General features: G+C 43.6%; 1 protein-coding gene across 7 annotated transcripts in view; it reads right to left on the reverse strand.

Moving 5' to 3' along the window:
* The window catches only part of fbln2 (fibulin 2), a 250,620-nt gene that overhangs the window by 41,453 nt on the left and 181,301 nt on the right, over positions 1-27,866 (reverse strand). For all 7 annotated transcript variants that reach the window (XM_086001702.1, XM_086001703.1, XM_086001704.1 and 4 more), the window contains 7 exons: positions 26,931-27,020; positions 25,231-25,332; positions 24,875-25,012; positions 20,807-20,941; positions 17,480-17,617; positions 7,565-7,708; positions 6,928-7,056 (listed from right to left, as the gene is read on the reverse strand). In XM_086001702.1, the coding sequence (XP_085857828.1) occupies positions 6,928-7,056; positions 7,565-7,708; positions 17,480-17,617; positions 20,807-20,941; positions 24,875-25,012; positions 25,231-25,332; positions 26,931-27,020 (876 nt within the window). The remainder of the gene's footprint in view (positions 1-6,927; positions 7,057-7,564; positions 7,709-17,479; positions 17,618-20,806; positions 20,942-24,874; positions 25,013-25,230; positions 25,333-26,930; positions 27,021-27,866) is intronic.

Below are 27,866 nucleotides of genomic sequence, written 5' to 3' on the forward strand. Positions count from 1 at the left end.
TAGCGAAGAGGCCACTTGGCCCATCATGCCTGTGCAAGTGCTAGCTCTATGGGCTGAATTTTACCAGACCTGAGGAGGCGGGTTTGGAGGCGGGACTGCTGAGAAAATGGGAAAAATTGGGAGCGGGTCCCAACCCGCCTCCGAACCATCTTCCCGGGAGGCGGGTCCCCGACTCACGCAGGGACCCGTCTCCTCGAGGCAGGAAGGGGATTAGAGCCAATTAACTGCCTGTTAACCATGTTAAAAATGTTTCACCATTTTACGTCTGCTGATGCAGGCTTCCCAACGTCAGGAAACCCCGCCAGGGTCAGCAAGGCGAGCAGTGCGTCTGCGGGGGTGAGAGGGGTCGAAATGTCAGCTGTAGAGGTGAGTGATGGGTGCAAGTGTGGACAGGTAATATGAGAGGTGAGTGTAAAGTGTTGGAAAAAGTTTCCTTACCTTTGCTTCCTTCTGCAGGCTTCAACCTTTGAGGGTCCGAAGGTGCCTCATCTCAATGGCCGAGATGACAGAATGGCTGCTGCATTCTCAGATGCAGCAGCCATCTGCTTTCTGCTGAGGAGAGAGGTCTTGGTGAGCCTGTGTGCAAGAGCTCACCTTAGAACAGAGATTGTCTGTGTTTGACAGCTTCTCAAAGCTGTCAAATGCTGACAATTCATCTGTCAAAAAATTTGAGACAGATGAAGCGTCATACACTGATGTCATCTGTCACCGGCTTTCCCTTAATTGGCCGGTAAGCCCGCCGGCTTAACAAGGCCAATCAAGGGAAAATAGCATGGGTTGGTCAGACGTCGCTGGGGGCGGGACTGAAACCCGGAAACCAGAAGTCCCGCCTCCAGCATATCTCCATTGAGAAAATCCAGCCCAACGTTTGAGGTATGTACTTTAATCCCAGTTCTCCATTGCAATGGTAGCCATGGAAACGAGCATTTGCTATTGATTTCTTTCAGTTAATACCATTGGAAGATGGGCTATGATTGTACAATGCACAAGTGCAGCAAACTTATCATTGAATAGTTTTGTGTTTGTAGCAAGATTTTGCATACTGGCACCTGGCTTCCTTTTCAAGTAGTTTTATTGTGAAAGTAAAGAGTTTCCAGAACTTGTATCCACCTGGTGTCATCTAACCTGGTAATAGACCCCAACCATTATATAACCACTATAATTCTGGTTCAGCACACTATTGAATAGTTTCCATTAAATACAACAGTCTGCATGACTGACTGGTGAAAGGTAAAGTGCCATTGCAATGTCATATGAATTATGTCACTTGGCATTATTGGGTGTGCACCCATTGGAAGTGAATTATTTGTACAATAATCTTTTAAAGTGTTGAAATAAATAATCCGAAGTGCCATTCTTTGAAAGCACGACAATGGTCCCAGGCAGTATTGCTTCCAGATTTAAGGTTTATTTTTACCAGCTGTTAACAGCTAGTGGCCAGGTTTTTTATTTCCTTTTTCCCCTCTAGTACTGGCAAAAAGTAGCTACCACCATGGATCATAAAAGCTGGATAAGGGTAATTTTGCATGGTGGTGGTCCTGTTGGACCTTTACCCAAATTTTCACATTGATAACACTGGAGATGAATCTAACTAGAAGCTGTCGGATCAAACAAAACTGTACTTGGCAAAGCAGAATTCTGGGCAGGTCTTCAAACTGCATTTGATACATGTTAACGACTATCCTGTTGCCACAAAGGCAGAGTTTCTCTCCTTTCTGCAGTGCTTAGAGCTGTTGATAAAAATGCCTCTTACAATACACGGAGTCTGCTGGGTGGATATTTAAATATTTATATATGTAAGCTACCATCATAACGTGAAAACCATTAGAAAGAGGCAATACTGGAACTGTCATTGGTGATAACCTGTCACTGGTAGCCAAGTGCAAAATGCGGTCCATAGGATATTATTCTGCAAGTGAACACTACTTTGTCTGTGACCCAGTCAGAGTGGAGGAAGTTTAAAGATTCAACTTACCACCTGCCCCAGGAGCACATCAAAATCATGAATCTGCCTTGTGGGAAATCAGGGTGAAATTCCAACCTCGATTTTCCACAGGGGCTAGATTACCAGCATGATTGTGGTGAGGCGGAAATGTAGTTAGTATAAGCGCTCACACTACTGTCTCTTCCAGGACCAGTGTGATTTGTATAACTCGGGCAAGCCCCAGGCATTGTAATTGCTTTTGATTGAGAGCTCATTAATTTGGGGCAGGAAGAAGAATGCTTCTGAAGACTTAAAACATTATAGTACCTTAAATGGGCAGGCATCATCAGAAGAGTTTTTCATACTGACCGCCAAGACTGGTTGCATAGATGTCTTAATGGACTGCTGCAGACACAGGGCCACCAGATTTAATAATGCAGTTGTGGATGTGCTCCTGAAAAATGTTACAGACAGAAAGGAGACCCTCTTTGGAATGGAGAGATGGAGAACTCCAATGAGGGTTGTTCAGGGACAGTGGCGGGAAGTAGCCAGGACTGTCAATTCCACCACTCCACATGCTGCTCCTCATCGCAAGAAAAATGTCTAAAGACCTTACCAGGTCAGACAAGGTAAGAGGAGTCAGCTGTACCTTCTAACAATGCACTGCACCAACTATGTTTGCTTCTTACACTGACCTCCCTTCACACTCTATTAAAGTGCTGGAGTTATTTACTAGCAATGCCCCTTACAACTCTATCTTTCAACTGGAGGTGTTCCTTCACTCACTGTCTTTCTTCCAATCACCTTAGTGAAAGTCTCACATGCAATCAAGGGTCCTGAATTTTCATGGAGCTCTCCTGATTTCCCACCATAACTTCCGCAAAAACCTTTGAGAAACGTTTAGTCATTTGTTCTGTTTCTCTGGGGTTTCCACCAAGTTCCCACTACAGAACATAGGGGTAGAAATTCTGATCAAATCAAATCAACTTTTTTATTGTCATTGTTAGTGCACAAGTGCAGTACAACAAAATGTAGGCTTGCGGCTCCCGAGAGTGTACATTTAGATTAAGACATTTAAACATTCAACATACATTTGGCTTGTAATACATTAACATAAACATAACCATAATAAAGTGCATTGGCAGATGTGCAGGCTTTAGAGTTTATTTGTGGAGTTCAGTAGGATGACAGCCCTGGGAAAGAAGCTGTCCCTAAATCTGGTCGTACGGGTGCGAATGCATCTGTAGCATCTCCCAGATGGCAGGAGGGTGAACAGACTGTGGCTGGGGTGGGTAGGGTCTTTGATGATGGACCGTGACCTCCGTAAACAGTGTTTCTGGTATATGTGCTCTATGGTCGGTAGCCGGGTGCCGGTAATGCGTTGGGCAGTTTTGACTACCCGCTGCAGGGCTTTCCGGTCATAGTAGCTACAGCTGCCATACCATACTATGATACAGTTCGTCAGGATGCTCTCTATTGTGCAGCGGTAAAAGTTAGAGAGGATCAGGGGTGACAGGTTACATCCCTTCAGCCTCCTTAGGAAATATAGGCGCTGCTGGGCCTTCTTCACCAGAGAGGAGGTATTGAGGGACCAGGAGAGGTCTTCCGTGAAGTGGACTCCAAGGAACTTAAAGCTGTCCACCCTTTCCACCACAGCACCATTGATGTGGATGGGGGTGTGACTTCCGCCTTTAGACTTCCTGAAGTCCACAATGATTTCTTTGGTTTTCTTGATGTTAAGGGCCAGGTTGTTATCGGCGCACCACTTCACGAGATGCTGGACCTCCTCCCTGTAGGCTGACTCATCGTTGTTGGTTATCTGGCCTACTACCGTGGTATCATCCGCAAACTTGATGATGGTGTTGGAACCATGAACAGCCATACAGTCGTGGGTGAAGAGGGAGTAGAGGAGGGGGCTCAGCACATATCCTTGTGGGGCCCCCGTGTTCAGGGTTGGGGGGGGGGGAGGTGTGGTTACCTAATTTGACAGACTGGGGTCTGTTTGTTAGGAAGTCCAGGGTCCAGTTACAGAGGGAAGTGTTCAGGCCAAGTGTTTGGAGTTTGGTGGCCAGCTTGTTGGGGATGATAGTGTTGAATGCTGAGCTGTAGTCTATGAACAGCATTCTGATGTAGGTCTCCTTACCATCTAGGTGATTCAGTGCAGAGTGTAGAGCAGTTGTGATTGCGTCCTCCGTTGATCTGTTTGCACGATAGGCAAACTGGTGTTGGTCAAGAGAGGCGGGAACACTGGCTTTGATGTGAGCCAGGACCAGTCTCTCGAAACACTTCATTATGATGGGTGTGAGTGCGACAGGTCGATAGTCGTTCAGGCACGTCACAGCCGTTTGTTTTGGCACAGGAATAATGGTAGCGGTCTTGAAACATGTAGGGACTACTGCCTGGGCCAATGACAGATTGAAGATGGCGGTGAAGACATCAGCCAGCTGATCAGCACATTCCTTGAGTACCCGTCCAGGGATGCTATCCGGTCCAGCAGCCTTTCGTGTGTTCACTCCGCGTAGAACACCCCTTACGTCGGAGGTCGACAGAGTGAGCACCTGGTCTTCCGGGGGTGGCAAGGCTTTGGTAGCCGGCTCCCTGTTGTCCCTGTCGAAGCGAGCGTAGAAGTTGTTAAGCTCCTCCGGAAGGGAGGCATCGCTAACCGGGGGGCTGGTGTTTTTGCTCTTGTAGTCAGTGATGGACTGGATGCCTTGCCACATGCGCCGGGGGTCCGAGTTGTTGTGGAAATGATCCTCTATCCGCAGTGTCTGTTTCCTTTTGGCAGTCCTGATACCCTTTTTTAGGTTGGTCCTAGCTGCACTGTAAGCCGCTGCGTCGCCAGATTTAAATGCTGCATCGCGTGCTTTCAACAGCGAGCGGACCTCTCCGTTCATCCAGGGTTTCTGGTTGGGGTATGTCCTGATATTTTTATGGGATGTATCTGATGTAACCACCCCTGTCAAATTTGCCACTCCCAGACCAAGATTTTCCACCTATTAAAGTTAATGGACTGAAAATCATAGGCTGGGAATGTATAATATGTGCTCCCGGTGTGCGGCAGGAACTGGTGCATCAAAGTTTTAAATCCCTAATTGCATCTGTCATCCCCCCTTCCATTACAGCTGCATGCAGACACCTGAGTTTTACTTCATCTCTTGGTAACCAAAGATAATTCTCAATTTTTGCATTCTCTTTAAAGGAGAAGAAAGACCATAACAGCCAGGAGAGATTTGTGACAAATCTCAGACTGCTTACCTCTTATGAGTTGAAAGCCATGCACTTCTTGAGGAAAGAGGCCATTGAGGGTGTTGGAGATGGTGAAGTAGGAGGGCATGGACCAGCTGAGGATTCATCAGTACATTCTACTTCTCTTCCTATTGTACCTTTCATTCATTGTCAGGGTCCCGTATCATGAAAATGTCACGCTACTCCTTTAGACATGCCATGGGAACAAGGCACAGGCCTTTCAGCATCTGGCAATGGCAACACTTAACAGCATGTGCCCTAACTCGTGGCCAGAGACGTACACTCCAGGGGAGTTAGATAATGAGGAAGAATGGAATGCACTGGGTGAGACACGGAGCCCGAGTGAGCAGTAGTGGAGCACGGAGGAAGATGTTGCTGGCTGAAGAGTCAGGAGGAGTCACCTCTTAGACCCCGTAGTTACAAGAATGATGTTGGCAAAGCATCAAGAATTGGTGGGAAACATATCAGAGTACTATGAAGGGCAGTGCAAGTGGAGGAGTTTACTAGCAGCACACTGCAGGACCAGTTACCAGGACTGTAGTTTGTTATGGAGCATGTGGCAGCTCCAGGGATATCTGCAGGGGACCCTAAGAGCAGCCTTTCCATCCTGCATGGATGCTCAGACTTCTTCCACGGAGGCCTTGGATGCTAGATTGGAAAAGCTGTCTCTTCCATTTTAGGCAGGTTTAGTGATTGGTTGTGAACAGATATTACACAGGATTAGGGTTAAGAGCTCAAATTCACATACTGTCATGAAGGAGAAGCACAGTGGTGAGAAGCAATAGGCGCTTATGTACAGAACCACAATGTAACTAGAAAATAGTTTGGTATATTTTTCTAAGTCATTTTCAGTAATTTAAAATCGGATTACTCACATGTGGTGGATTGACTTAAAATGCTAACTTTTTGTGATAAACCCGGCCCGATTGCGCAGATTTTGTGTTCGGCAAATGCAAATGAGTTTGAGCGGAAACTTGGGAGAAAAAAACTCTTCAAAACGGGTACAATTTTGGGCGCAATTTGCGCCGGAATCGCCGATTGCGCCCAAAGCGGAAACTCTACCCCAGTATGATTGGCACGCAGCATAAGTGAGGTGGAAATGACAGAAAATGGGGCGCATTATGTCACCATGCCATTATCACCTCATTTACACATACATCTGTCAGAAATGATGACAGAAATTCAGGTAATTGACCACCACAAATTACCCCAGTTACTGATCCAAAATCACACTTCTGTGTCCCAGCACAATGTGATATACTGCATTGGAGTGCTAATATGCTGTATCATAGTGCTGCCAATATACAGCAGTAATTATTTTCTGTGTGCTGTTACAAATAGACCATAGACATCATGGTGAAAGGTTTGTTTGTGCACAAACTAGTGCGGGACCCAAGCTGGTCAAACTGCTCAAGCCTGCTGCTTTTAAGAGTTCACCCTGCCTTACAATACTGCAGTGCTGGGACTCTGCCAAAAGCGGCCGTCAGCAGAATCTGCGATCTGCAGATTTTTTTTTGTTGCAGAAATATTTTCTGCAAATCTTGACTCCAAAACATAGGCCTTAGATCACAGGCCTGTGGAAGTTTCCACTGCAATAGGAGTAAGAGGATTAGCATTCCAAATTACAGCTATTTACAATGGCTGGAAGCCGCCAAATACATGTGGTGTGTTATGGAAACGACGCTATCTTTGTAGGGTCTCAGGATATTTGCATTTTCTAGAATAATGTGGAATACCAATACAAACATTTTACATACCAATGCATGTCCTGCTGAGAGAGTTGTACTGATAACCACTCTTACAATCACAGCGATAGTTTCCAGGTATGTTCTGACAGACTTGTCCTTCACCACAGCGATGCACCCCACTCTGACATTCATCAATGTCTGCGCAAACAAAGATTCATAGGGTTTACTACAGTGGAAACACTAATTGCCCTATCAAATCTTTAAAGTACAGTGGGCCAGAACTTCGGGTCCCCACGGGTGAGTGCGCGCTGGGTACTCATGCATAGGCCCAACGAAAGTGCCGGTTTCGTGCATGCGCGGGAAACCAGAACTTCCGTTCCCTTAAAGGAAGGGGTTCACATGTCAAACGCGTGCACTGGAGAGGCAGCGCGTACGCCTGGAACTTCTGTTTTTTTTGCAGCTTTCTCCGGGAGGGTAAGTCTCCAGGAGCTACGCTTGTAAAAAGTTGCAAGGCCTGCTTTTAACAAGGTAAGTGGTGAATTAAGTTAAATTAAAATATTTTTTCCACAGGTTTATTATTTTTAAAGGATTAATACAGTTTGTCTACATTTCAGTGACATTGCAAAGAAGGGCTTTTTATATTTCTAAAATGTAACATGAGAATTTTAGGTACATGGATTCACAGAGTGTTACAAAATGTACTTACCAATACACCGGGTACCATCAGGACTAGCGTGATAACCCCTTCCGCAAGTGATGAAATTTCTTTGGCAGGTGTAAGACCCAACAGTGTTAATGCAATTGAACCCAGGTTTGCAGGGCTGAGCTAAAGCAGTGCACTCATTAACGTCTGTAATGAAAATTAATAAAAACAATTAATCTCTTTGTCCTAAAATGCCAGCCCTCGTAATCATAAATCAGTTCATTAACCCTTGAATAGTTCAGTGAAATGTTGAGCAGTGACCCTCAGTAAATGTTCAGTTACATGCTGTTGTTTCATGTAACAGAGTGCACATTGTAATACACTGATTTTATTACACCATTATCTTTCTATTGTTTTAACATGCATCTTGTTTTTTCTCATTTCATTTCAGACTGCATGAAGATTACACATTAATTTGTTTTTCCCTGTTTGCTGCTATTTTTGAATCAGCATTAATGCTTAAAAAGAGACAATCCGAGTCCACAACTGTACAATGAGCATTGTGCTCAAGACAATGTTTGTAATACACCGCCTTAGAGGCAGTGTGATGAAGGTTCACTAGATTGATCCCTGGGATGAGAGGGTTGTCCTATGAGGAGAGATTGAGTAGATTGGGCCTATACTCTCTGGAGTTTAGAAGAATGAGAGGTGATCTCATTGAAACATATAAGATACTGGCCTAGAAATTCAGTTGGCGCCGCGCCAGGGCTTTAGCGGCGGAAAGTTAGCGCCGGCGCTAAGTCCCCCTGCGCGCGCCAAAAATTCAGTAGCGCCGCGCCCAAACGGCTGCCGGTGCTACTGAAGGGTGTTTGCGCCTGAAAATGGGCGCTACCTGCCGCATTGCGGCGCTATTCCGGCGCTGCGGCGCCCGATGCGGTGCGGCAGGCTCGGGAAGTGCAGGCCTTCTCCTTCAGTTAAGGAGGAGCTGCCTGCACCCGCCCGCTGGCCGGTAAAATCTTCACAAAAATGAGCCCGGCACCTTGGGGAAGTGCCGGGCTCGCAGCCCAGAAGCATCTGTTCCGCGGGGGGGGGGTGGAGGAGTCCGGGGAGGGAGGTGCGGGCAGGCGGCCGGCGGGAAAGCGGCCGGCCGCCGCGCGACCTTAATGCGCCGGCGCAAACTCCTGTAAGACTCGGTTGCCAGAGTCTTAGCTGCGGCTGCCACGGGCGAGGCGGCCGCAACTCAATTTCGGCGCTGGGGCCCGTCACCACGGCAACCGGGACGCTGCGCACACCGATGACGTCATCGGTGCCGGCGCAGCGCAACCGGTCTACCGCCGATGGTAGGGCCCCAGGGAATTTCTGAACCGGCTGTAAGTCCAGCGCAATGACCTCTAGCGCCGCAAAATGGGCGCAAAGCCCACTCAATTTCTAGGCCACTGAGTGGGATTGAGAGGGTAGATGCTGAGAGATTGTTTCCCCTGGCTGATGAGTCAAGAGCTAGAGGGCATCATAGTCTCAGGATAAGGGGTCGGCCTTTTAAGACTGAGAGGAGGAGGAATTTCTTCACTCAGAGGTTTGTGAATCTTTGGAATTCCCTACCCCAAAGGGCTTTGGATGCTGTGTCGTTGAGTATATACAAGGCTGAGACAGATAGATTTTTGGACTCTAGGGGAATCAAGGGATATGGGGATTGGACGGGAAGGTGGAGTTAAGGTCGAAGGTCAGTCATGAAGGGCCGTATAGCCTACTCCTGCTCCTAATTCTTATGTTCTTAAGCATCAGTACTCCTGAGTTGTCTCTAAGTGCTTTTATTTTTAAGCCTAGATTCTTTTTCATGTTATATAACAGTGGATATTTGACATATTAGTTACTATTGTTGTTCTTGAATGTCAATAGGCAAAGTTTGTTAGTTATTATAATGTCTGGCTCTCTTTCAGTAGTTTGAGACAATCTCCTGTATTTAAGGCGGCAGTCACACATGCACATACCTGACTACAATAGTGCAGGTGGACTGACAACTTGAATTACATACATCATCAAGGGTACAATGTTTGTAGAGTCATGTGCTGCACATTGTACTCCCGAGCATCAGCATGCAATTAATCACAAATCTATGCACATTGCATCCAAATGCTATTTGGTGCTGATTGAAGGATATGATGCAGGGAGTTCCTGTGAAAAAGTACAAACAGAGCTGGAACCAATGTCCTCGCAGGGTGGTGGGGGAGGGTTGCTACTGCTGTTGAGGAGGGTTTAAACTAATTTGGCAGGAGGATGGGCACCAGGATGTAACATTAGAAAGGGGAAACAGGATGTAACATTAGAAAGGGGAAATAAAGTGCTCAAAGGATTGGGAGAGGCAGAGAGCACTAGAGTAAGAAATAGTAAGGTATTAGGTGGGGTCCGACTAAGCGAACACAACAAGGTCTAAGATAGGTTTACAGTGCATGGGTGTAAATGCATGAAGCGTGGTAAATAAGGTTGGTGAGCTGCAGGCACAAATAGCCACATGGGAATATGATGTCATGGCGATAATGGAGAGTTGGCTCAAAAAGGGCAGGATTATCCCTGGATATAAGATGTTCAGGAAAGATGGGGAAGGAAAGATAGGAGGTGGGGTGGCAGTATTGGTTAAGGAGAATATTACAGTGCTGGAGAGAGAGGATGACCTGTGGTGGTCAAGGACAGAATCTATTTGTTTCGAGTTAAGAAACAATAGAGGTGCCATTACACTACGAGGTGTATTCTATAGGTCGCCAACTAGTGGGAAGGATATAGAGGAGCAAATTTGTATGGAAATTACAGAGAGGTGGAAGAACTATAGAGTAGTAATAATGGGGGACTTCAATTATCCTAATATAGACTGGGATAGTAATAGTGTAAAGGGCAGAGATGGGCAAGAATTTCTGAAGTGTGTTCAGCAGAACTTTCTTGATCAGTACTTTTCTGGCCCAACGAGGAAGGAGGCATTGCTGGATCTGGTTCTGGGGAATGAGATGGGTCAAGTGGAGCAAGTTTCAGTAGGGGAACATTTAGGGAACAGTGATCATAGTATCATAAGGTTTAGATTAGCTATGGAAAAGGACAGGGAGCAATCTAGAGTAAAAATACTTAATTGGAGGAAGGCAAATTTCAGTGACTTGAGAACAGAGCTGGCCCGGATAAATTGGAATCTAGGTTGGCAGGCAAAACTGTAATCGAACAATGGGCTGCCTTTAAAGAGGAGATAGTTTAGGTACAGTCGCAGTACATTCCCACGGGCAACTAAAGCCAGAGCCCCCTGGATGACAAAAGAGTTAGAGAGCAAGATGAAGCAGAAAAAGAGCACGTATGACAGATGTCAGGTTGAGAATACAAGTGAGAATCAGGCTGAATATAGAAAGTTCAGAGGGGAAGTGAAAAAGAAAATAGATTGACAGCTAACATAAAAGGGAATCCAAATGTCCTTCAATAGGCATATAATATAAACAGGAGGGGTGGGACTGATTAGGGACCAAAAAGGAGACCTATACATGGAGGCAGAGGGCATGGCTTGAGGTACTAAATGAGTACTTTTCATCTGTCTTCACCAAGGAAGAAGATGCTGCCAAAGTCATAGTGAAAGAGGAGGTAGTGGAGATACAGGATGAGATAAAAATTGATAAAGAGGAGGTACTAGAAAGGCTGTCTGAACTTGAAGTTGATAAGTCACCAGGATCAGATGTGATGCTGAGGGAGGTTAAGAAGTAAATCGCAGAGGTACCGGCCATAATCTTCCAATCCTCCTTAGATACAGGGGTGGTGCCAGAGTACTGGAGAATTATAAATGTTACACCCTTGTTCAAAAAAGGGTATAAGGATAAATCCAGTAACTACAGGCCAAACAGTTTAACCTCAGTAGTGGGGAAAATTATGGACATGAAAATCAGGGACAAAGTTAGCAGTCACTTGGACAAGTGTGGATTAATCAAGGAAAGCCAGCATGGATTTGTGAGAAGGATAGTGATAGACTTCAGGAAGACATAGACAGGCTGGTGAAATGGGCGGACACATGGCAGATGAAATTTAATGCAGAAAAGTGCGAAGTGATACATTTTGGTAGGAAGAACGAGGAGAGGCAATATAAACTGAAGGGTACAATTCTAAATGGGGTGCATGAACAGAAAGACCTGGGGGTATATGTGCACAAATCGTTGGAGGTGGCAAGGCAGGTTGAGAAAAAGGTTAAAAAAGCATACGGGATCCTGGGCTTCATAAATAGAGGCATAGAGTACAAAAGCAAGGAAGTTATGATGAACCTTTATAAACCACTGGTTGGGCCTAAACTGGAGTATTGTGTCCAATTCTGGGCACCGCACTTTAGGAACTAAAGTGGCAGGGGGTTGGGAACCTGAGCAGGGAGACAGAGGAAAGGGAAACAGGGATCAAAGCAAAAGATAGGAAGGAGAAAAACAAAAGTGGCAGTCAGAGAAATCAACGGTTTAAATCAAACGTGGCCACAGTAAATAATAATTCTAATAGGTCTCACAGCGTTAAAAAAACAAGCCTGAAGGCTTTGTGTCTTAATGCGAGGAGCATTTGTAATAAGGTGGACGGATTGGCTGCGCAAATAGAGGTAAACGAATCCGATTTGGTTGGGATTACGGAAACGTGGCTCAAGGATGGCCAAGACTGGGAACTCAACATCCAGGGGTATTCGATATTCAGGAAAGATAGGCAAAAAGGAAAGGGAGGTGGGGTAGCATTACTGGTTAAAGAAGGAATTAATACAATTGTAATGAAGGATATTAGCTCTGATGATGTGGAATCTGTATGGGTAGAATTGAGAAATACTAAGGGGAAAAAAACATTAGTGGGAGTGGTATATAGACCTCCAAACAGTAAGGCGGAGGTTGGGGATGGCATGAAAAGGGAAATTAAAGAAGTGTGCAATAAGGGCACAGCAGTCATCATGGGTGACTTTAATCTACATATAGATTGGGCCAACCAAATTAGTAACAATACTGTGGAGGAGGAATTCCTGGAGTGTTTACGGGATGGTTTCCTGGACCAATATGTCGAGGAACCAACCAGAGATCAGGCCATCTTAGACTGGGTATTATGTAACAAGAAAGGATTAATTAGCAATCTTGTTGTACGAGGCCCCTTGGGTCTGAACGATCATAATATGATCGAATTCTTCATTAAGATGGAGAATGAAGTAGTTGACTCAGAGACTAGGGTCCTCAATTTAAATAAAGGAAACTACGATGGTCTGAAGAGCGAGTTGGGTAGGATTGATTAGGGAATGGCACTCAAAGGGTTGACGGTGGATAGGCAATGGCAAACATTCAAAGACCGACTGGATGAGCTACAGAATTTGTTCATCCCAGTTTGGCATAAAAATAAAACAAAAAAGGTGACTCAACCGTGGCTAACAAGGGAAATTAGGGATAGCATAAGATCCAAGGAGACGACATATAAATTGGCCAGAAAAAGCAATAATCCTGAGGATTGGGAGCAGTTTAGGATTCAACAAAGGAGGACAAAGGGATTAATTAAGAAAGGGAAAATAGAATATGAGAGTAAGCTAGCTGGGAACATAAAAACCGACTGTAAAAGCTTTTATAGATATGTGAAGAGAAAAAGATTGGTGAAGTCAAGCGTAGGTCCCTTGCAGTCAGAATCAGGGGAATTTATAATGGGAAACAAAGAAATGGCAGACCAACTAAATTCATACTTTGGTTCTGTCTTCACAAAGGAGGACACAAATAACCTCCCAGAGATGCTGGGGAACATAGGGCCTGATGAAAGGGTGGAACTGAAAGAAATCAGTATTTGTAGGGAAATGGCATTAGGAAAATTGATGGGACTGAAGGCCGATAAATCCCCAGGGCCTGATAATCTACATCCCAGGGTACTTAAGGAAGTGGCCCTAGAAATAGTAGATGCATTGCTGGTCATCTTCCAGAACTCGATAGACTCTGGAACAGTACCCATGGATTGGAGGGTAGCTAATGTTACCCCACTATTCAAAAAAGGTGGTAGAGAAAAAGCGGGGAATTATAGACCAGTAATCCTGACATCGGTAGTGGGGAAAATGCTAGAATCTATTATAAAAGATGTAATAGCAGAGCACTTGGTAAGCAGTGATAGGATTGGACAAAGTCAACATGGATTTACAAAAGGTAAATCATGCTTGACTAATCTACTGGAATTTTTTGAGGATGTAACTGGTAAAATAGATAAGGGAGAACCAGTGGATGTGGTGTATTTGGACTTTCAGAAGGCTTTCGATAAGGTCCCACATAAGAGATTAGCGTGCAAAATTAAGGCTCATGGGATTGGGGGCAAGGTATTGACTTGGATAGAGAACTGGTTGGCGGACAGAAGGCAGAGAGTTGGAATAAACGGGTCGTTTTCCGAGTGGCAGGCAGTGACTAGTGGGGTACCACAAGGATCGGTCCTAGGACCTCAGCTGTTCACAATATATATTAATGACCTGGACGAGGGAATTGGATGTAATATCTCCAAATTTGCAGACGACACAAAGTTGGGTGGGAGGGTAAGCTGTGAGGAGGATGTCGAGAAACTCCAGTACGATTTGGGCAGATTGGGTGATTGGGCAGAAACATGGCAAATGCACTATAATGTGGATAAATGCGAGGTTATCCACTTTGGTGGCAAAAACAGGAAGGCAGATTATTATTTGAATGGCAATAGATTGGGAGAAGGGGAAGTGCAAAGAGACCTGGGTGTTCTTGTGCACCAGTTGCTGAAGGTAAGCATGCAGGTGCAGCAGGCGGTTAAGAAGGCAAATTGTATGTTGGCCTTCGTAGCAAGAGGGTTCGAGTACAGGAACAAGGATGTCTTGCTACAGCTGTACAGGGCCTTGGTGAGACCGCACCTTGAGTATTGTGTGCAGTTTGGTTGCCTTACCTGAGGAAGGACGTTCTTGCCATGGAAGGAGTACAGCGAAGATTCACCAGGCTGATACCTGGGATGGCAGGAATGACGTATGAGGAGAGATTGTGTCGATTGGGCTTATACTCACTGGAGTTTAGAAGATTGAGAGGGGATCTCATTGAAACCTATAAAATTCTGTCAGGCCTGGACAGACTAGATGCAGGAAGGATGTTTATGATGGCCGGGGAGTCCAGAACCAGAGGTCATAGTCTAAGGATAAGGGGTAAGCCATTTAGGACTGAAATGCGGAGACATTTCTTCACCCAGAGAGTCGTGAACCTGTGGAATTCTCTGCCACAGAGGGCGGCAGAGGCCAATTCATTAAATATATTCAAAAAGGAGTTGGATATATTTCTTAAGTCTAAAGGGATCAAGGGATATGGGGAGAAGGCAGGGACAGGGTACTGAATTTGGATGATCAGCCATGATCTCATTGAATGGCGGAGCAGGCTCGAAGGGCCGAATGGCCTACTCCTGCTCCTATCTTCTATGTTTCTATGTTTCTATGTGAAGGCCTTAGAGAGGGTGCAGAAAAAATTTATGAGAATGATGATGGACTTCAGTTACGTGGATAGAATAGAGAAGCTGGGGTTGTTCTCCTTCGAGCAGAGAAGGTTGAGAGGAGATTTGATAGAGGTGTTAAAAATTATGAGGGGTCTAGACAGAGTAGATAGAGAGGAACTGTTTCCATTGGGAGAAGGGTCGAGAACCAGAGTTAAGGTGATTGACAGAAGAACCAAACGCAACATGCGGAAAAACTTTTTTACGCAGCGAGTGTTTAGGATCTGGAATGCACTGCCTCAGAGGGTGGTGGAGGGAGACTCAATACTGGTTTTCAAAAGGGAATTGGATAAGTACCTGAAGGAAAAAAAATTGCAGGGCTGGGGGAAAGGGCGGGGGAGTGAGACTAGCTGAAGTGCTCTTGCAGCGAGCCGGCACGGGCTCGACGGGCCGAATGGCCTCCTTGTGTGCTGTAACCAGTCTATGATTCTGAAGTATTTTTCTCCAAAAGTAAAATTGGTTTTGGGATGGCAGAACTCCATTTCAACATAACTAATTACTCTTGATTTTTTCAGTGACCTTCATACTTGCATAAAATCAGCATTTTGTTGCTATTTTATGGATAAAATTTTGACTTGATTTTACGTCAGCCAGGCAATGGGAATCAAATGGCAGGACAGACATGTCGTTGCCTCCCTGCACAGCTGTAGCATTTTCTCGGCTGCAGATAGTCAAACCGATTCAAAGTCTCCTTTCCTGTGAATTAACTCTTGCGCTGAATGACAATTTTTATCCCCCAAGAACAAGTTTGCACCTCTGTGGTGAACTGAAAATATACTTTGTGCTGCTTAGAAGTGGACTAGAAGATGTCAACGATAAACATAATGGAATCGCTTTCATTTTTAATAACAATGTTGTTTCCTATTTCTTAAATTTGGATTATTTCAGAACATTTTAAAAAAGCATTAAGATTTGCTCATGCTTTCTGAAGTTACAATTCATTAAACCTTACCTTTCATGATAAGTTTTGGACAAAATAATGGCCCAGAGTTTATGGGGCCTATGACCGGGGCCTATTACAGCGTACATGGCCACAAGTGCCCTGCAAGTTCCGGGTTTCCGCATGCGATGCGCTGCACATACGCGAAAGCCCGGAACCTGCGATCCGTCAATTTTCCATCTGACAGATCATCCGCATGCGCAGGAAATGGACATTGGCTGGCGAAGAGTCGGGCTATTTGCCCAACTACTGCCCAGTGAATGCCCACGAAACTCTGACACCTGGTAAAAAGCAGACGCAGGGCCTTCTTTTACCAGTGTAAGGGTGTGAATAACTATTAAAATAAACATTTTTTAAATCATTTAAACATTCAAAAATCTTTAAAATTTAGCTTAGGTCATTTTTGGCCCCTTTAAAAATGTTTACATTTATTTTTATAAAAATTAAATTTTTGTTTTAAATGTTTAATTAAATTGTATTGTTATTAATTTTAAACATGTGCTGATTTATTTTTATTTAGCTTGTGTGAAAGAGTGTTTTTTATGTCATTCCTATTATGCTTATCGGGATTCTGTACCTAAATGGGCATCCCCCTTGGTGATTGGTTGGGCCAGCCCACGTGATCCCAGGGACGCTTGCGAACCGCCTGCGCCCCCGGGATACATGGGCCTTTACACAGGCCTACGCCTGCAGGTCCAGGACCACGTGTCCGAAGATACGGAGACACCAGATAGGTGCGTACTTTTCTTGCAGATCAGAGGCATTTGCCCACGGGAAGACTCCGACCGCAATTTCAGGTCCAATATTGCACTTTTAGTAAGCAACATCCACCTAAACATAGCACCAAAAATCATTCTTCATCAAGTTTGGCTTAAAAATCAAGTGACTGCAGTATGCACACTCACAAATGAAACACAACCAAGTCAATCTGCAGACATCTAGGCCTTGGTTAGCTGGTATACCATTTCAGCAGCTTTTTTTGCTGTAGGGAGTGGGTTTGTTTCAGCATCATAATGCGTGATCTTTAAAAATAATTTTTAAAATCAGATGTACTGGAATTCCCCAGGGCTTCTGACAGTCTAAGAGTTACATCTTGCATGTGGGAGGAATGATGGATCTGCCTGAAGCCTTTCCATTATAAATTAGAAGTAAATTGAGAAAAATGAACGACAAATTAGGTTAGAATGAAAACATATTCTATCGGTATTATACCGTGAAGAATTCCAGCAGCATTTCTTCACCAAATTAAACAAAACTCAAATTAAACAAAACTCAAATTATAACGAGTCCTGTAAATTTGTGGAGTTGAATGCACCTCCACAGTTCTGCTTCACTATAATCAGTGATAGAAATTTACCCAATTTTGATATCAGTGCTTCAAAAAGTGCACACGATGGGTTAACCGAACAAAAATTCAACTGTTGGTTTTAATGTCTACAAAATTACTTGGATGTATGACTCCATAAAATATTAAACTGTATTCAATTTTTAATTAAACTTGTTTCTTCATACAGCTCCGTTAAAGCGCTTTTTGTTCCCAGAAAGTCTATTACCATGGCAGTTGTCTCGTGAATCCTGCAGAAATCCCTCAGAACAACGCATTTTTAGATGACAACGGAATGACCCTGGAGTGTTCTGACATTCATAATTTACTGCGCAGTTGTGATTGCCTCGCTCACATTCATTGATATCTGAAAATGGAAAAAGAGAGCGTCAGCATCCACTGCTCTGCACTGTGCTAATCATGAAGGGAGGCAGTGCTGTGTTTGTCTGATTCATCAGGCAGAGGGATACTAGCACAAGAATTACCCAGGCACTATCAGGCCGCTTCCTTTTTCAGACACACAATCATAGCAAGTAACACTGAAGCAAATTTAGATTTTTCTTAAGCAAGAGCACTAAGTAACGAAGAATTTTTACAGCTAAATGTTTTTTCTGACTGGGATTTTGTTTATTATCCTGATTCTTTATTAGCTAATTGGCATTTTCCTTGCGATGCATTTCTAGATTTAGCATATATAGGTTTTAATATTGTTATGTTTTGTACATTTTTATGCATGGTAAATAATCAAATTGACCCTATCGTAGGTAATATCTTGTTGCCATATTACCTAATGGTATTTTTTGTAAGGCTCAGTTATTCTGATGACCCATTCCCCACAGATCAGTGATCTATCCTGGTGCACCAAGTATGTATTCTGGGTTTGGCAGTTACCCGTTGGTTCTGTAGATAGAGCATTCAACCACAAGGTGGAGTTGGCGCCCTAATTTGAAAGTAAATGCAACTGCAGGACATTTTGCTCGGGTAATTACTGCAAGTAGAATTGCCGCACTGGTTTAAGTAAAATCATTAAATATGTTTCTGGCAGACTATTGCTTATACACTGTGAAAGGTGGGTGACCAAACTAGGGAATTTACAATTCTGCAATTGCTTCCCTGCTGCGCAAAATACAACGGGGGCGAAATTGGGTGCCTTTGCGCCTCCCGTTAGCGCCCCTGGGGTGCTAACGGGGCGCAAATGGCTTTGCGACCAGGCACGGCGCTGACATCGATTCCCGCCATATTCAGCGGGGGTTTTGCGGCGGCAATATGGCGTTGCGCCCCGATCACCTTCGCCCAGAGATCGTGATGTCATCGCCCCGGTAGCGCCCCAGACCTGAAATTGACTTCCGCCCCCTGCAGCAGCACCGGTCGAAAACACCAACAGCTGCAAGAGGTGTGTGTCGGGCGGCCGGCCACTTCGGGGGCGATGATTAACGGCGAGGTGGCCGAGGTAAGTAAAAAAAAACTTACCTTTCTTGTTCGAGTCTGGGCTAGCAGTCTCACGTATAGTTATATTTGTTTTTACAGTTAACTGAAAAAAGGTGGTGTAGAGTTCCTACCATTACGTTAGTCTTAGGTGTGCCAAGACTGAGCCTAAAAAAATGGCAGAGCCCTATTAGCAGTGCTTTATGATATCACATGCGACAAGCAGTTAAAATTAAGCAGCTCCATTCCCAACAATTCCCGATTTATAACAGCACTGTTTTGCCATCAGATGAGGCTCCCACCAGACTCAGGCGGGAGCCTCATGAATACATGCTAATCGGGATCGTATGACGTCAATAGGACCCCATGGAATTTTGCCTGGGCCCTGAGCGGGAAAGCCATCATGCCTCTCCTATCAGGCTGAAGCAGGCCGTCAGCTGGTGGGAAGGACAAAGAGACCCTCCAAGTAAGTGGAAAAAGTTTCCTCTGTGGGGCCTGGAGGTGTGCTCCTCCTGAGATAATTGGCCTCCAACAACCACAGCCGTTCTTCCTTTGTGCCAAGTAATACTGCAGCCACTGGAGAGTTTCCCCCATGAGCCCCATTGATTTCTGTTTTACGAGGGCTTCTTGGTGCCACTCTCAGTCAAGTGCTGCCTTGATATCACGGGCAGTCACTTTCACCTCACCAATGGAATTCAGCTCGTGCCCAGGTTTGGGTCAAGGCTATAATAAGGTCTGGAGCTGAGTGGTCCTGGCAGAAGCCAAACTGAGCATCAGTGAGCAGGTTATTGGTGAGTAAGTGCTGCTTGATAGCATTATTAAAGACTTCTTCCATCACTTAGCTGGGAATTGGTTGATAGGGCAGTAATTGCCTGGGATGCATTTGTCCTGCTTTTTGTGGACAGGACATACCTGGGCAATTTTCCATATTGTTGGGTAGATGCCAGTGTTGTAGCTGTACTGGAACAGCTTAGCTAGCAACGTGGCGAGTTCTGGAGTACAGGACTTCAGCACTACAGCTGGGATGTTGTCGGGGCCCATAGCCTTTGCTGTATCCAGTGCACTCAGCTGTTTCTTGATGTCACGTGGAGTGAATCAAGTTGGTTGAAGCATGACAACGGTCATGGTGGGGACCTCAGAAGGAGGCTGAGTCATCCACCGGGCACTTCTGGCTGAAGATGGTTTCAAATGCTTTAGCCTTATCTTTTGGGCTTATTATCTGCTGGGCATTGCCATCATTGAGGAAAGGGATGTTCACGGAGCCTCCTGCTCCTGTTAGTTGCTTAATTGCCCACCACCATTCACAACTAGATATGACAGGGTTGCAGAACTTTGACTGGATCCGTTGATTGTGGGATCGCTTAGCTCTGTCCATAGCTTGCTGTTTAGCATGCATTTAGTCCTGTGTTGTAGCTTCACCAGGTTGGCACCTCATTTTCAGGTATGCCAGATGCTGTTCCCGGCATGTTCTTCTACACCCCCTCACTGAATGAGGGTTGGTCACCTGGCTTGATGGTGATGGAGGAGTGAGGTATATGCCCGGTCAAGAGGTTACAGTTTGTGGCGATAACCCATAGCGCTTCATGGATACCCAGTTTTGAGCTGCTAGATTTGTTCTTAATCTATCCCATTTAGCACGGTGGTAGTTCTACACCACACAATGGAGGTTGTGCTCAGTGTGAAGGCAGGACTTGCTCTCCACAAGGCCTGTGCGGTGGTCACCCTACCAATGCTGTCGTGGACAGACTCTCACCACCTGCTGCAAACCCAGTCTGGCAGCTATGTCCTTCAGGTCTCGGCCAGCTCGGTCAGTGGTGGCAGTGCCAAGCTACTCTTGGTGATGAACGTTGCAGTCCTCAGAGTACATTGTTGGTACTCAATGTTTCCTCCAAATGGTGTCTAGGTAATATGGCAATAACATAATACCTTTAAACTGAAATCTAATTTTCAAACTGACATGATGGGATTGAACTCAAATTCTCTGGATTATTAGTTCAGGCCTCTGGATTACTAGTCCAGTAACATACCCATTGCACTACCATACACGGTGAATGTATATTTGCATACAACAAGAAAAAAACCCACAGGTTAAGAATGTTAAATGTCAAAATACTTCAGACTTATTTCAAACCTTGGCAGTGATCATCCATTTGTTCATAGCCTGTTCCACAAATAATCGTTTTCTGGCATCTGAAGGAACCAATTGTATTAATACAGATTTCCCCAAATTTGCAGTTCTGCGACTCCGTCAAACACTCATTAATATCTGCAGGAAAACATTACAAAGCAGAACTGTCACAATGTTAAGATATTGAGTCTCACATTTTCCACTTTTAAACTTACAAATAAATCCATGAGAAATAAATGTGGACTCTGCCAGTCAAAAGTATCTGGGTTTTGCGGAAATTGTTGGTTTCATTTGCAAAATACTGAATCCACAAATCCTGAGTGAGAACTTTAAAAAAAAACACTCTAAAGATGAAAATTATTCAAGAAAGAGTTAACATAAAATGTGAAGAAACTGGAAAACAGATAGGCCCTGAACTTCCTGGAGGTTCCCACCAGCCCGAGCCCTAGCTCTGTGATCCCATCCCAAATCTCATGGAACAGGGTCATTTGCTTTGGCTGGTGCAAACTACCGCCACCTGCAAAGGTAGAGCAACGGTTCCTACTCACAGAGTCTCTGCCTGAAATCGCCAAAGGACAATGAGGCTGAAGTAAACACTTGCCTTTTTGGAGTCTTTGGCTCAAAAAAGAGCCATTTTGCTTCTAGACAAGGTAATCAGGAGAGTCTGGTAATGGGGTGTTTATATCCAAGCTGTAAAATTGATAAACTGTATCCCAGTGTAGCAGATAATCTAATATATGAGAACAGGTAAAGCTGCATTGGTGATGGAGGAACCAGAACTCATTTGTCTAACATTTCAGATAGATACAGCAGCTGTATAAACAGCATACTCCGTGAATGCTGAATGCCTCTCTGCACATGCCATGCAGCTCTTGTATGATTCACACACTATTGTTCGTTTCAAATGGACTGTTCTGTAGTTCTAAATCAGCTTATGTGGGTACTTTTAACATATTACAGTCTGATGTTGAATAATATGAGCCAGGCTAAATGGGCTGTAGATGATAAGATCATAGGTCAGGCTATGTTTTAGAAAGTGCAGCAGAGTGTAAAAGATTCAGTCTATGTAGGGTTCCATTTCTGGTGCTACAACTCCATAAAAGTTACTTCCTATGGTAACTTTTTTTGCTCATATAAAATCCAAAGTAACTAGCTTTTATCTAATTCTACAACACGCCTATTGTGCACGTGCAAGCACATGCGTGTGTTTCTGTGTGTATGCACATAGAATATATTCTTAAGTAATCAATACACCTTACATAGTAGATTCAGTCAAAAACATAAGTTGAGGTGTACATAGAAAAGGAAGGAAACTAATGTTGTAAAAATCCAGTTATTTGCAAATCTGAAGACTGCACCAGTCAGCAAGGACTCAGCAAGCAGCCATCTGGCATTAAAATCTGTTCAGGCTGTTTACAGAGCAACTTCAGATAATACAGTGATAATGAGCTCGGGAGTAGGGGGAGCCACAGTGTTGGTTGTGGTGTTAAATATGAGTGCTAGTCTGACAAAGGAAAGCAGAAAATAAAAATGAAAGATATTAAACTTGCATTCATTGGTTCTTTGTCTCAATCACAGGTAGGTAAAACTGGAAAGGTTATTGTTGACATATTCACAAATCATATTCAAATCTCAAACATTTAATTCTTATTCAGTAATTTTTAAAATTACAAAATGTTGGTACCATTTTTCCATATGGCTGACAGCGTATGTATGGTTCTGAGAAGGGCTTTCTGTACTCTGCAAACAGCATGTTTAATGTAAGCTATGTAAAAGTCCGGCGCTGACAAATGCTAATGGATTTGTTATGCTTAATTTGCTTTTTTTAAATGGCCTTGTGCTGGGAAGAAAGAAACCGATACTGTGAATTACTTCATAGTACCACAGTACAAATAAAAGTGCAAGGATTTCTCATTCTGCAGCTGAAACAACCACAGAATTGCAAATTGCATTGCAGCACAACTCACCAAGTAAAATAAACATGTTTGTAATTTGCAATAATTGAACTTCGGCGAGTTGAAATTAAAATGCGAAGGCAAATGAATCCCTTCTCAGTTTCTTTGGTAAAATGATTTTTGCAATACTGCTGTAATACCAAGTTGATTAAAACCAGATGGGTGGTCAGAGTACTGTGGAAACATTTTTATTTCCATACCCGTGAGGTCGCAGTTATTCGCCTACGTGGACTGGAACTACTCTTGTTTAGTTGGCTCTTTGCTCCCACTAATTCACATTCCCTTCCCCATCCTGCTGGTAGCCCAGGTATAACTCTTTCTCGCATTGAGTAATGGCAGCTCGTGCAATAATCAATTCTTCTACCATGATACGAAAACCCGAAAATGTAAATCTTATGTTTAAATTGCCAGTTATTGTACAAACTAAAAACCCACACACAGTGCTTCAATTCCATATCCAAGTTCTAATTACATTTGATTCTTACTCCGTAATCTGCAAAATAATGAAACATTGATGTTCGTTCCCCATATGGCAGACATCTTAAGTCTATTGTATATTTTTGAACACCCATCTGGTATTAATCAACCTGGTATTACCGCAACTTTGCATATTCATTTTTACCAAAGTACTTGTGAAAGGATTTATCTCCTTTGCATTTTTCTATCAATGTGCAATCAATGCACATTACAAATGTGTAATTTTATTAAGTGAGTTACGCTGCAATTCAATCTGTACACAACCAATGTGATAAGCATTGGTTTTATTATTGTACAACTGCTGCAGTAAATTTCAACAAGTTTATAATCAAGTCAATGTAGCTAAGGATTCATACAAATTCCTTTACTTGTTGTTAAATTAACCCATGTTTAGGATTAATCCATACTTGGTGAATTTTCACGTGAACAGCCAGTTACCACTGAACGAGTTGTGAGCCAACTCAAATGTATTAAAACATCCACTGCACTCATAATATTCCCTATTGATTCAGATATAAAATGTGCGGTCTCATAAGAATCATAAAAATTGATTTGTTTAGCAATCCTTTTAATTATGTAGAAAGAGTATTGAATGGCTGACTGTGATATGCTGCATGCTTTCACTTGTGAGGTGATCTTTATTCATTTACAATTTTATCAATTCTAAGTTGTTCAGTCAATTCATTCAGAGGAATGTTTATTGTAACTCCATTAGACAGAAAACATTGCAATGGGTATGGTGTGTAGGTTTAATGTTAGACCATGTACAGTATTATCAGGAGTAGGCATAATATTCGGCCATGATAAGCACTATCAGTAGATATAATATTAGGGCATACAAAGCATTATCTGGAGTAGGCCTAATGTTAGGCCATGGAAAGCATTAGCAGATTTCACAAGCCTGAAATGTCTAAAGGTTTAGCCCTTACACGAGAAGAGGTTATCAGAGCAAGAGCTGCTTTATACTGGGGGCAAAAACTGGATCTATGAGTCTGCTGCTTGCATCAAGGAACAGTTTACCAGGAGAAATACCGAAAGCTGACTTGCAGACACCAGCCTCGAGGAATCCAAACTAAAGCAGCGCCAGTATGAAAGCGGCTAAAAATAATGTATGGAAAGCTTATCGCAGCAGGTTCTTCTGCATTGTTCATCTGCACATGGTCGGAGTTACCAGGTCTGGCCGATACACAAGACAGAACGAACGTACTTGCATTCATATAGCGCCTTTAACGACCTCAGAACATCCCAAAATGTTTCACAGACAATGAAAAACTTTTTAAGTGCAGTCACTGTTGTAATGTAGGGAAATTTATCCTACAAAAAAAAGGTGCTGGGGTAGAATTTCTGTGGAGCTCAAAATCTCCGCATCTCCCGCCATAACATTGTTGGGAATCTTACCCATTACCAGGAGTATAAATGGCCATTTAGGTTGTTTCTCCAGGCTTTCACTGATCTCCCACCAAAGTTACAGCAGGAGATTGGGACGACCCCCGCAGAAATTCCCGACGTCTGTGTCTTGATCAGATATACCTGATTCCACATGGAACAGCAGCTACAGACTTTAATCCAGATAAGTAAATGAACAACAGACAGCAGTTTGTTTGAAGAACGTACAAGTGACGGAGACTTCTGTTCTTACCAACACATTGGTTGTTTGCATTTAAAACAAAGCCATTCTCACAGATCTTTGCAGGGATACACTGGAATGTTCCTTGGGTGTTCACACAGGACTCTCCTCTTGAACAGTTGTGTCTGTCCATTATGCATTCATTCACATCTATAATCAGCAAATTACGGCAGACAAATTTTAAATTACAGTATTATTAAATAATTACAATGAAAAGTACAAAATGTCTGTACAATATTTGTTCATAACATATAATCTGCCTTTGCAACCTCCAGCAAAGCAAATGCAAATATAATAACTTTGACATCAAACTAACCAAAGATTTCCGATTATCTTTTATATTCTGCAGGATGTAAACATGCATTTACCTTCACACGAGATCTGATCTGTCATCAGTCTATAACCAGAGAAACAGGAACAAATAATATCCCGTCCAACCTGTGCGCAGTAGTGCATGCATGGACTGGCATCTGTAAGAAAAAACTTTCATTTTAACTTGAGAGAGAACAGATGATGCATCCAAGTAAACTCCAACAGTCATCAGAATTCCTTAAAGGAAAACTTTCTTCTGTTAGGAGAGATATGTAGTGTATTGCTGCACACTCTTACAGTAACTCAACTGTGCCTACCACACTAGTAGCTCTGATCAGCAGCGATGTGTGATGATACGCATGACTGTATCAGGACAGTTGGAGGTAAGTTGAGTAAGTTCGAGTTTCTTGAGCCACGATTTTATATGTGGTGTGAGTTCGGTGTGGGGACAGCAGGATGAGTATTAAGCTCGCCTGGTCCCGAACCACTAGGTGGGCATCCCGCCCGATCCCAGTGGGAATCAGTACCTGGCCAGCAGTCAGGAGCGGGATTTTGGGAGGCAGAAATTTGCAGCGGGGACCCTCAGGAACAGTCCTTGGCAGTCAGATAAGTCGAGGGAAGGTGTTGGTGGTGGAGAGGCCCAAGGATTCCTTGTGGGGCCCGGAAGAGCGCTCCTGTTCCATCTGGCCCACAAGGCAACCATAAAAAATGTAGAAACTTTACTTTCTCAGACCTCGATTGGGCCTGCTTCTGCCTGCCGCCATTTTTCTCTGGCCATGGCTCGTGCCACTGCACGTTAAAATTGCATCGGGGTCCTATTTAAGTCAAAAGACCAGGACTTTACATATTTATGAAGGCCTCGTCTGCCTGAAGCATGCCAGTTAAAAGTGGTGGCGCGCATAAGTGCTATGCCAACATGGGGGTGGGGGGCGAGAATGCTGCCATTATTTTAACCGCCCACACAGCACTGTTTTCATCAGATGACGGGGGGTTAAAATGAGCCCTTTGAAGTTCTTTGCTGGAATCTTCCACTTTCGCATCCTCTTCAAGGCTGGTTTGACTCTTTCTCGAAGATTTGACTATAGTGATAGCTATTTTTTGATTGACTGTCATTGGCAATGATAATCCTACATATTCATTCCAATAACAGAAATAGCAATTCCACAACCCAGAAATTAAATGTTCAGGCCTGTTTCTTTCAGCTGGGGGTGGGGGGAGAGATGAGGGAGGGAAAGTGCACTTATCAAAATAAAATGATGGAAGTTACAGTGCTGGGAAACTAATTTTTACCTTTTGCAGGATTAGTATGAATCCTGGAAAGCTTCCTTACATCCACCATAACATCAACATGACTTTTCCTTTTGCTCTCTATCCTACCCATTGCTAAATCGAAGGAAGTATTTTTTTGCTGTAACAATTGAAACGATAGGGCACAAACTAACTTAATTTAGATCTTTAACATTTACCCATTTCTGTGGCTATACTGAACCCTAAGTTATAGAAGGAAAAAGACAATATTCAAATTTGCTGTGTCACCTTATTCCATTGCTATTTGTGACTAGTAAGAAATATTTTGCTTCTTCTGTAGCATGTGTTTAATAGACATCTTTCCTGTAACCCCTGCAAACATTTTAAATCCTAATAAATGAAACAAATGCCACACCCAATAAGTTAGCTGTAACCCAGCATGTTCTATTTTTCTGTAAGATTGCTTCCAAGTGTGAATTTGAAGGTATTGTTCTTGATACAAGCCTACCTCCACAACGATCCACTTTAACAGTTGTTAGAGTTTGTGATACTTGAGTAGTCTGTGCTTCCTTGAAACTGTTTTCCTCATCTTCATATTCTGTATCAAAGTATGGACACATAGACAATGAAATAACTACTATCATAACACCTCACTATACTACAAATTTCAAACTTTAAAAAATGTTGTATTTATGCCATACATCAACAAGGAAATTAATGTATAAAAATGCTATTAAAAATGATCCACTATACTAATTTTATTCATCACTCAGTGGTACAGATTTGGTACCAGTGTCATCAGGGAGAATTTTAACTGGGAGCGAGGCGAGTGCCCGTTCGCAGCAATTTTAACTCCCAGGCCTCATCTGCATGCCACCAGTCATCTGCCCTCCCGAAATGGGCGGGAAACAGCAGGTGGCTAGCGGGCGGGAGCAGATGTTCAGGAGGCCACCAGCTACCACCAGTGGATGCTCACCGGCAAGAAGGTAAGTCACATTGAGGGTGTTTAAGGAGGGTTTTAAAAGAGGACGGGGGGGAGCCCAGGACAGGAAAGGTTTAAACTTCCCTTGAGCAGCTCAGAGGAGCAATCCTGCTCCTCCCGGAACCACAAGGAAAGTAAAAAATATCTTACCTTAAATCGCCCTCATTAAGTCGGTTGTAAAAGCTGAAAATAGATTGGGAATTAAAATATGTCTCAAAACTAGACCTGTCACCTTTTTCCTCCATTGCATCCAGTACATGAGTAGCAGTCCAACATTCATACCAGCCGGTCGTGGGTAATATGAATGTCAACGATCTGCTATATAATACATTGTAACAAGACCATGAAAAAACTAAGAATGCTGGTAAAATGATTCAGGTTTTTAAAATATGGATGGGAATTGCATAGAAAACATGATTCATTGTTACAGAACCAAGAATAATATCCCTCTATAGATGATTT

The sequence above is a fragment of the Somniosus microcephalus genome, chromosome 11 (genome assembly GCF_052327205.1).
Source record: "Somniosus microcephalus isolate GS21.2 chromosome 11, FLI_Smic_1.0, whole genome shotgun sequence".
Classification (NCBI taxonomy): Eukaryota; Metazoa; Chordata; class Chondrichthyes; order Squaliformes; family Somniosidae; genus Somniosus; species Somniosus microcephalus.